Below are 10,942 nucleotides of genomic sequence, written 5' to 3' on the forward strand. Positions count from 1 at the left end.
TTTAAATTTTTAATATGTTTTATTATATAGGATCTCAATTATAAATAATTGAGTTTTTGTTTACTAAAGTAGTTATCGATTGTTGAATTTTGTCGTAGCATCTCTTTACTCAGGTCTGGCGACTGGGCTAGGTAAGAGGTGTTCTTGTAGAAAAAAGATGCAAAGGTAGCTGAAATCCTACCTCAAGGATGTACAATAGAAGAACAAATCTAGGACCCCCATCAAGATTGTAAGGTAGGTCATTAAAGCGGTATATACCTCAAGGACAGATAAACTCAAACTTGTAGTTTTGAAAGTGCAAACCACTACATCCTGATAACCTCTCCAACTCCATATCATGGTCTAAAATTTTCTTAAACCATCTCTTCACCTTCAAAAAATTTCAAATTCAAAACATTCATGTGAAAAGAAAGTGCAAGAAAACCATAAAGATGGAAAAAAGAGCAAGAAAGCTATTAAAGTATGGAAACCCAATTCCAACAACCTCTTTTAATAAAGGCTAAGGAGAAAAACATGCTCCGGAAGATTTGTGGGCATTTTGTAACGCCTTAGCATGTGGTAACGCTCTTCCAAATATGCCACTCCTCATACCAATAAAAGTGACACATTTCCCACCACTTAATAATAGTCTTTTCTCCCACTCCTTAAATTGGCATTTATTTCAAATTTTTCAAATATTTGTGAACTTTAAAGCTTCTAAAATATTCTCCAATTTTATCTAAGTCTAGATATCCACACTTCTCGTGAAAGATACACCTCATACCAGTAGCTACTTCACATCATTACAAGTTACCTCACTACGTCCAAATAAATCCTTACGATCTTAGGTAACAACTCGTAGAAGTTTAATATCTCAGGGAAGGTCACTATATAACCTTCCCTTCAACTAAGGGGAATTATTATACCTACATCTCACAAGCCCTCCTCGTGAGCCCACGACCCCGCAAGTCAACACCTTTGACTAAGAATACACTTTGTGAGTACAAGACCTCACAAGCCTAAATCAATAGGACCGCATGCCTAACACGGACAAAATATTTTCCATTCATACATATTTGTTCCCTAGACATGAGAGCCCATACTACAAGGACAAAACATCAATAGATCGACTACATTCCAATGAGTCTGAAACTAATACATGGATGACATGTGGCTCTTGGGGAACTATCAGAAACAATCTTTTGAAGGGCTTAACACAGAAAAAAGGCCAAAACATTCATTCCTTTAGCACATTCTACTCTCCCCTCTCTTTACCAACCCTTTTTGGGCATCCACGTCTTGATTGTCTTAACCTTCTTACGCCTCTCCACCCATTGGTTGAATCATCAAAAATCACCATCTTTTAGTATTTTGTAGCCATGTTGGACTCCAAATAAATCTCGAGTAAAGTTGGGTCGAACTTTTAAATGGGAGGCAAAACTTTCTCAATCCTGTTTTCTCCATCTACAAGGCTTAAACTTAAAATCTTACTCGAGGGACATTGAATTTCTTATTACTTTACTTGACAAATGGTGATTATATCAATTTTTTTTATTTTTATACTTTTGTGACTTTATGTTGTCGAGCAAGAATCTGAAAAATGAAATGAATATATAATCAATGTGACAATTTAGTAACTATATTTTATATTATTTTATATTATTTATTTGTTAATGTTTGCATTTTGTACATATTTAGATAATTTTTTAAAAAAAATTGAATAAAAGCAAACATACAAATATATAAACTTATCTACTGCTGATAACCTATAAAAGTAACATATTTTAATCCTATTTTTAATGCGTTTTTGGATGATTAATTATGCAAATTAGTAAATTTGATGCTCCTAATCATTTAAATCAATGTTTCTATACTTAAGAGAGCATTTGGAAGTGAAATAAGCGAAAAAAATTAGCCAAAACCGAACAAAAAGAGCTATTTTCAGGATCCACACGGGCTGGGCATTTCCACACGGGCTGGGCATTTCCACACGGGTTGGCCACACGCCCGTGTGAGCCACATGGGCTGGACATACGCCCGTGTGAGCCATACGGACTAGACACACACCCGTGTGAGCCACACGGCTAGCCACACGCCCATGTGCTAGCCTGTGTCGATTTCGCACCTTACTTCCCAAATACACAAAAAAAATTCAATTTTTAGGGTTTCTGAGTATTCTAAAGTCTATAAATACCCATTAGAATAAGAGATAAATGGGCAATTAGAGAAGATCGAAGAAAACACTCGAAGAACACCATCGGAATCAACTCGAAAGTGGATCTACATCTCTCCTTTTAATTTCTTTCAAAGTTTTATTGAGTTTTTTTTATGTCTTGTGGTTATTCTGACTTTGAAATGTTTTCATTCAGGATTATGAACTAATTCCCTAGATACCTAGGGAGGACAAAACCTATGATGAATCCTTTTATTTAATTTCTGATTTACATGATAAATACTTGATTCTTGTTCTCAATTATGTATGCTTATTTCTTGTTTTAATGTTTTTGAGATATTAATTCATGTTTAATGTGCTTATTTCAGTAGAGCAAAAGTCCCTGTTTAAGAGTAGATCTATCATAATTGAGTGGAGTTGCATGCGATCCTAGAAATAGGATGACATATATCTACCGGATTAGAGTCAAATCTAATAGGGGAATCCACAAGTCTAGTTAATGCAACAATAGGGGTTTTACTTAGAGATTTCAATTAATCAACCTAGAGTCAGTTGTTCTTACTCTCGAAAGAGATATTAACATAATTTAGAGATTTCTACGGTTCAAGGCACAAGTGAATAAATCGTTTAATTCAGATTCATAATAATAGGTGAAGTCTAGGTGGATTCTTTTTGGGGTATTGTCTATCTCATTGGTTAATATTCAATTATTTCCTTGATTCATTCTCTGTTGCGTTCTTATTTAGATTAGTTTAGTAAATTTAGATTAAAACATAATTACTCCAAATTGTCGACTAAATAATAGAAAAACAATAATTACTAGTACTTTTAGTCCTTGTAGATACGATATTCCCTACTCACCATAGCTATACTATTGTTTGATAGGTGCACTTGCCTTTATCGTATTTATAGTTAATTTAGTGACCATCAACTGCCCAAATAACAACTCGATTATTTCTATCTTTTTACCTAAGTTCAACTCAGGTCGAGATGTGACATTAGTTTTATAGAGTTTAATGAAAAATTAAATATATAAATAAATGAAACACTTACCCATTAAATTATATATTAAACAATTACCCATTAAAAACTATGCTGCTTATATAAGTTATAATTAAATTTAAAGAGAATATCTTCATTGTTAAATAAATCAATCCAAGAAAATGTGCTAAAATTATACCTAATAATTTTACTTAAATCACATAGATTTCTGTAACCTACACTCATTTCAGACCGAAGTGTCGTTAACTTCAAAGAACGCGGGATTTTTGGCTAATATTATCGTTGGCTTTTACCCTTAATAGCTCCACCTTGGACGTGCTGTTGTACCCATCTCTTGGCTAATTACCCTAATATGAACGTCGCTGTTAGTCTCTCTTTTTTTTTCCGATAATTTCATTGTAAAAGTACAGAAATGAGCCCCTATTTTAGCTTTTTATGACCAACCATAAATCTTGCGTTCTGCAATTTTAACGTTTCTTCGTTTTCTTCTTTCTTTAATTTCGATTTCCACTATTAATGTTAAAACTGAATCGCACAAATTTGGACAACGCACACGATATGTTAGTAAATCCGAAAAAAAAACATAACAAACATGACGTAACACATTGGAACATGATTAATGATTCATGTATCATGCTTGTTTTTAAGATACATTTAATCACCTATATTAAATTTATATTTTACAAGATTGACATTGAAGAAGACTGAGATACAATACAAATTATGGGTTGTAAAAATCATTGGTAATGAGAACTGAAGCCTAAAATGTAACAATTTCAAGCATTAAAACACCGTGAAAGGTGAAAGGACCTGTTCACCTTAAATCACTATTCAGCATGATGTAGTATCAAGTCTACCGCCGGAAATCCGAAACTTAACTCGACTCGACTGGTTTACTCACTTCTCTTAAGAGATGATTTCCATCGAGGCTCGGATCGGATCCCAGATATGATTGCTTGCATCCTGCAGGGCCAAGAGTAGTGCTCTTTATTTTATTATACTTTTTGTAGTAATTGCATTGGATCACGAGGTTGCGATTTTCAGTAAAAGGCTTACTTTATTGGTACTTAATGACAAAGATCACGTGATGTGCCTCCCCATTGTTTCCCACATAGTCAAACTAAACTATGAGATCTAAAAGTTCATACAAATCACGATTCACAAAAAATGATTCCCTTCAATATCCAAGTTGATGGTTATATCAGTCATAGATTTTGCTGCCAAGATTGCTGAAGACAGCAATCGAGAACAATGATGGGAAGCTTATAGGATACAATATGGTAATGTGGATTTAGCAGACCTAATACAAGGTATACAGAGTTCTCAATGGTTCATAAGAGTCTGCAATCTAATGCAACAATCTTACTATTCATTGATTATTCATACATAAGCAGACTCTTCGATTGTTTTGAGATTACAAAGTAAAATTGTGGAGAGATATCTATTTCAAATGAAGTCATAGCTCTTAAGCACATACAAGGAAAATGACACAGTTTATAAGTATCCAATCTGAACTATGAGCTAAATAATTCAAGCAAAGAGTTGTGTTAAAAAGTTTTTCAAATTGTAGCTTTAGGAGACACAAAGTCGCAAACACTTGGGTATCAACTGAAAAAGGAAAAAGAAAAAGAAAAAAGATTAAAAGATCACTTTTAATTCATTGGGCTCACAACAACGCAGTAACCAATACTAGGACTCCAAAGTGCCCAATTGACCCTGTCATTACTGTGGTAAGACGAGATATGGAAAGCTACTTCTCTAGACTATCTATATCAGCCTTAGGTAAAGGCAGCTGCATACCGACTAATCCAGAACCAAAACTCTAACAACAATTATTAAGTAAGCCACAAACAAATCTAGCCACGTATGCACATGTGCAACCATTCAGAAATACATATAAACACCATCTCAGAATAGATGTATAAGTGTGGTACATCTAGTTCAAGCTGATATTTTTTTTCTTTTTGTTTTGATTCTTTTGCTTTTCAGGTTTATTCTGTTAAATATAACATAATATGTCAGACAAAAACCACAAAGGCATCAGTCAAATACTGACAGTTGTAAGTCTATGTTTGGATGCTGGTAAAAGCAGAGAATTTAAGGAGAAATAGATAAATGCTCACTTGGAGAAGTTCATAATTTCTTCATGGAACCTTCAATTTTCTCAGCTGCATCGTACATATTCTTTGCTTTGACTTCATCTAAAAGTAAACGACATGTCCGATAGTTTGGTGTTATATCTTTTCTAATCATCTCTTCAAACAAGTTGTAAGCCCACTCACTTCTATTTGCTCTACAAAGACCATGAATCAATAGTGAGTAGGCAGAACTATCAAGACTTAGATGATGCTTATTAACCATATCATTCAATAGTTTGCTCAACAGGGTATCTATCTTCCCAGTTTTAAAGCATGACTTAAGCAAGGGGTAATATGTCTGAACTTCAGGCTTGCAAATTTTCAAATTCCCCATGTCCTGAAGAAGAGATAGGGCCTTCTGTTGTTGAGCATGATGACAAAGCATGGCAATCATGCAATTATACGTCGATGTATTGGGGGAAACACCTGTCTTCGGCATCTCTACCTCAAAAACCTTAATAGCATCTTCAACTTGGCCTGCTCGCCCCAGCGCATGGATCAAGCAGTTGTAAAAAAGCGTATCAGGTTTACAGCCGGTAGCTTTCATTCTTGAAGCAATTTGCAAAACTTCCTCAAACCTCTCTGCCTTTGATAGTGAGCACATGACAGTGGTAAAAGTAACAACATTGGGAGGACAACCTTGGACAACCATTTCATCAAGGAGTTCATAAACTTTTTGAAAGTTGTATCGACAGCAATAGAACTGGATGATAGTTGAGTAGCTAATGACTGAAGGGTGACAACCATGTCCTTTCATCTCTTGAATTGTCCATTGTGCCTCTTCAACTCGATTGATTTTGCACCAACCATGAATGAAAATATTAAATGTGTAAGCATCAGGTGCGATGTGTGACTTAAGCAGCAAGAAAATTTCACGGGCCTCTTCCACATTTCTCTCTTTGCAAAGGGTGTCAAGAAGCAAGTTCATCGACTCTGTATTCTTCTTCAATCCGAAAGTTTCCAATTCATCAAATACCCTCACAGCATTTTCCCATTTCCCTGCACCAGCTAACCTTCTCATAACCTTGGCTATCGTGTTAAGCGTAACAAGGTGACCTTGACGCATTTCCTCCAAGAAGTCCTTCATTCGATCCATTTGTTTCATTTTACCAAGGATATCAACCATCGTATCATATGCCTGATGAGAGTGCTTATAGTCTGGGCGAGATGCTGCCCATTTAAAAGCACCCAATGCAGATTTCCAGTCATCCTTGAACCGGTGCAGCAACTTATCAATAAGATCATGGGAAAGCTGTATGGAGTTACATTCTCCATCATTCACGAGACACTGAAAGACTTCATCCTCACTGGTCCCAGCATGAACTTTACTTACGAGAATGTCAACGTCACACCGTCCTACGACTCCGGAACCTGATCCAGTGTAGTGAGAAGCTTCCACTGGCAGAGCAAGACTGGAACTTTCATGGGAAGCATGGAAAAGGGAACATAATATTGATGGTTTGACAAGGAACCAAGTACTTCTAAGGCAGTTCTGTAAAGGGTGCATCATGGAGAAGTGCCCTCAAAATAAAATTCAGTTTGGTCCTTACAACTGCATATCCAAATGAATAAAAGCATTAGCCTTTCTACTTAGTTCATCGATAATCCATAACAGCAAAATAATAAAATATGACCTCGAACTATAGAAAACTCCCCACGTAAGCCCTTATTCTTTTATTCAGTACAATAACCACTTGTTATTTACTTATTTAGTTTCAAGCCGAATTTGGGTGAGAAATGCTGGCATAGCTAACTACTCTGTTAACCCATATATGCAGGCAGCCATGATGCGGCAAACATGTGAACAAATTTGATGACAGAAAAAATACAATGCATAAATGAAATTAAAGAATTCCATATTGGTTTAGGCATTCTATCAAACATCTTCCATCCATATTGTTGTTTTCTCAAGATGAGCGGCAAAGTCATGAAAAACATCACGCGCACAGAAAATGCAATCAACAATTGAAAGAGACAAATCTTGTCGAGTAACATGTAATATAAGGCTAAGACATTGCTCGGATTCCAAAAATTATATATAAAATCTAAAATCATTTTCAAAAGTCTGGGTTCGTAAAAAATAAAAAGGTATTCTTTTAGCAATTATATTCAATAATTAAAATTGAGATTTGGGTTTTGCCGATTTGAATCTTAATGGTTTATATATATATATAGGAAAAATCTTAAATGTTAAATTTGCAGCTATACAAGTAAAAATAAAGTAAGAAACTAAAATGCAACATAGTGTACCTGATTAAAAAAAAGGTTTAGGAGGATGTTGGAAATCCATCACTTAGGGTGGACACTGGGAGATGTACTATCGAGTGGTAGATGTGTGTTTTGGGCCTATCACCAACTCTGTCGAGAGAAAGAAAGGATGAAGCAGTTACATGGGCTTGCCGTAACGCTGCCATCAGCCCCAACTAAGCAAAGCATGCAAGTTTTCTATTCATATGCATTCTCTGTTTTGGTAATTGCATATGATAGTATCTCGATAATAATTATAATAAAACAAAGTATTGATAAATCTTAGCCATCCAATTATTAGTGTACATTATGACCCAACTACAAAATTGGGCCTTGATAATTTAAGGAAAGCTCATTGTTCTCGCCTAACCTGTTTGCAAAATATTATTCGTTTTAAATCATTAAAATTCACAATTACTTTTCCGTAAAGGAAAAAACTTCATAAATTCACAATTATAATGAACATTCATATCTAATTCATAGTTTCTGCGATACTGAAATGAAATTGAGAAAACCAAATGGGTTGCCCCAAATCATTCGAAAACCGATATTCCTTCTCATTCAATTAGGTAAACTTGAAAGCAAATAGCACCAATTAAAAGGGGAAAAAAACGACAGCACTAATTTGATTGATGTATAAACACCATTTTACTTCATAACATCAAACTGGTAAACTTGTTCACTACACCTTCAAAACCAGAAATGTAAACATGCAAGAAGGGGTAAAATCATTGGGTTTTTTATTCCATATAACAAGAAGCTTCTCTCAAACACCTCATATTCTTTAGATCAGAAACACAACTTCTTCACTGGCCCTGAAGAAACTTCAACATGCTTTGGTGGATGCCATGTGAACGATCAAATCAATCACACGAGAACTGCAAAAACAAGACAAGCTTTGTCTAATAACCAGGATTTCAAAAAGGGCATAGACTTCAAAAAAGGAAATAAAGTGGAAAGCATTCTTTACCTGTAACCCCATTCGTTGTCGTACCAGGAAACAAGCTTCACAAAGTTCTTGTTTAGAGCAATACCTGCCTTGGCATCAAATATGCTCGACCTGTGTTCCATTTCAGGGAATTGTTATAAATAAGTGCAACAACACTAGAACTCATTGACAAACAATAAAAATCATTGTTTTCAACTTGCCTGCTGTCACCAACGAAGTCAGTGGACACAAGATCTTCCTCAACGTAACCCAAAATGCCCTTAAGCTTGCCCTCAGACTCTTCCCTGAAATCATTAGAGATCATGGATGAGATATTTAATAATAATATAGCAGGAAGGCAATGGGATGGTGTTATTATGATAAAACTTACTTGATAGCAGCTTTGATCTCATCATAAGATGCAGATTTCTCAAGCCTAACGGTGAGATCCACGACTGATACATCGATGGTAGGAACTCGGAATGACATTCCAGTCAGTTTGCCATTGAGGGCAGGAAGAACCTTTCCAACAGCCTACGTATTCTCAATACCATCGGGTACATATATAAGAACTAGCATAACAAAATAAGAAGGAACTGATCAAAATCAGATTCAAAATATACCTTGGCAGCACCAGTGCTGCTAGGAATGATGTTGAAGGAAGCGGCTCTACCACCTCTCCAGTCCTTCATTGATGGTCCATCGACGGTCTTTTGTGTTGCTGTAGACCAAAATAACTTGTTTATTTAAATACGAGCATTAACCCATTTTGATATTAGTAAAATAAAAGGTAAGGAGCTTTATTACCAGTAATGGCATGAACGGTAGTCATGAGACCCTCAACGATTCCAAATCGGTCATGGATAACCTTAGCAAGGGGAGCAAGACAATTGGTAGTGCAGCTAGCATTGGAAACAATGTCAAGCTCTGGCTTGTAGTCTTTCTCGTTTACACCCATTACAAACATGGGTGCATCTTTGCTAGGGGCAGATATCACAACTTTCTTAGCACCACCCTGTAAAACGAACAATCAATTCCATTCAATTTCAGTGAAGACTCCAGTTGACTCAAGCAAATATATATAAAGAACAGAAACCTTCAAGTGAGCAGCAGCCTTGTCTTTGTCAGTGAACACTCCAGTTGACTCAACAACGAACTCAGCCCCGGCTTCAGCCCATGGAATCTCCTCAGGGTTCCTAAAACCATAAAACAATACAATTAAAAAAAATGGGGGATAAACTGATAAACATAGCTTTGAAATGAGATTCCATGGCTATCATTTACCTGATTCCGAAAACAGTGACGGGTTTTTCGCCGAAGAGGAGGGTTTTAGAGTCTTTGACCTTAAGATCATGGTGCTTCCATTGACCGTGAACGCTGTCGTATTTGAACATGTATGTCTGCGTTTTCCCCGCCAATATAATTAATACAAAAAATAATAATAATAATAATAATAAAAGTAGAGGCAAACAAAGCTTTTTGAAAATGTTAATACCATATAATCGGTGGAAATGAAGGGATCGTTAACGGCGACGAGTTCAACATCGTTCCTCTGAAGAGCAACTCTGGCAACCAAACGTCCGATTCTTCCAAATCCTGCACCATTTTTAATTTTTCCCATGCTTAGCATCTACTCAACATTTTAATCATTGATTTAACTTATTTTTCCCCTAACAAAGTAAATTTATTAGATCTGATAATTACCGTTAATCCCGATCTTAATCTTCTTGTCCGAAGCTGCTTAAATCAAGTCAACGAACGATTAGGAAAACTCAATTTAATAAAAAAATATTAACAAAACCAAATAATTGCAACCCAAAAAAAAAAGATAAGAAATTAAGTAAATTACCCATTGACGATAACGAGGGAAGTAGGAGAGTACGGATTCAAGATTTTTTAAGCTAAGCAGAAGGTTTAATAGTGAGATTTAGCGCAGAGAGAAAAGAGCAATGTGAGGTTATTTAAAGGGTGGAGATGAAGAAATAATTTAGGTGAAGCGTGACGTGTCACGTGATGAGAGGGGTTTAATTTTCCTTGGGGCAAAAGAAAAGCGGAGATGGTAGCCGTTGTTTTGTCACCCAAAGAAAAAGATAAATTGTAGATTTAATCCTTCATGAGTGATTTAATATAAATTAATATTTTTTTAATTACATTAGGGAAAAATATTTTATCGAAAGTAAATAAATGCATTTTACTATATATTTTTATTTATTTTGTAGTTATTAAAAATATAGTGTTTAATTTGGGGGGGGGTCCCAAAAATTTGTCTTGAGTCTAGTATTACTGTATTAGCCGCTGTATTTAATTTAGGATTTAGAAATGTGAATGTCCACGCGCAGTAATTGGATCTGATTTCACTTGTTTATATAGGGCAGAAGCTTAAGGACTAAGTGTTGGAGACGGTAGCCTTCACTTGCCTGAATGAGAAGGGGAATCGGAAATTTCAGCCTTTTGAACATTCAGCGGCTCACAGCC

General features: G+C 35.6%; 2 protein-coding genes across 3 annotated transcripts; both read right to left on the reverse strand.

Annotated features, from left to right (window-relative positions):
* Window positions 1–5,021: 5,021 nt before the first annotated feature.
* Window positions 5,022–7,932, reverse strand: LOC107909815 (pentatricopeptide repeat-containing protein At3g04130, mitochondrial). Of its 2 annotated transcripts, none has more exons than XM_016837482.2 (2): window positions 7,543–7,932; window positions 5,022–6,844 (listed from the first exon to the last, which is right to left on the reverse strand). In XM_016837482.2, exon 2 carries the CDS (start codon window positions 6,800–6,802, stop codon window positions 5,288–5,290), a length of 1,515 nt encoding a protein of 504 aa, XP_016692971.2. In that variant the 5' UTR covers window positions 6,803–6,844; window positions 7,543–7,932; the 3' UTR covers window positions 5,022–5,287. The 2 variants fall into 2 exon arrangements, with proteins under 2 accessions (XP_016692971.2, XP_040944809.1); XM_041088875.1 differs by lacking the exon at window positions 7,543–7,932 and adding an exon at window positions 6,927–7,494.
* Window positions 7,933–8,075: 143 nt separating this feature from the next.
* Window positions 8,076–10,459, reverse strand: LOC107909816 (glyceraldehyde-3-phosphate dehydrogenase, cytosolic). Its single transcript, XM_016837483.2, has 11 exons — window positions 10,317–10,459; window positions 10,172–10,204; window positions 9,963–10,063; window positions 9,752–9,867; window positions 9,564–9,663; window positions 9,275–9,482; window positions 9,091–9,188; window positions 8,859–9,001; window positions 8,689–8,772; window positions 8,510–8,599; window positions 8,076–8,417 (listed from the first exon to the last, which is right to left on the reverse strand). Exons 1-11 carry the CDS (start codon window positions 10,318–10,320, stop codon window positions 8,366–8,368), a joined length of 1,029 nt encoding a protein of 342 aa, XP_016692972.2. The 5' UTR covers window positions 10,321–10,459; the 3' UTR covers window positions 8,076–8,365.
* Between the last annotated feature and the right edge of the window lie 483 nt (window positions 10,460–10,942).

This window comes from Gossypium hirsutum, chromosome D02 (genome assembly GCF_007990345.1).
Source record: "Gossypium hirsutum isolate 1008001.06 chromosome D02, Gossypium_hirsutum_v2.1, whole genome shotgun sequence".
Taxonomy (NCBI): Eukaryota; Viridiplantae; Streptophyta; class Magnoliopsida; order Malvales; family Malvaceae; genus Gossypium; species Gossypium hirsutum.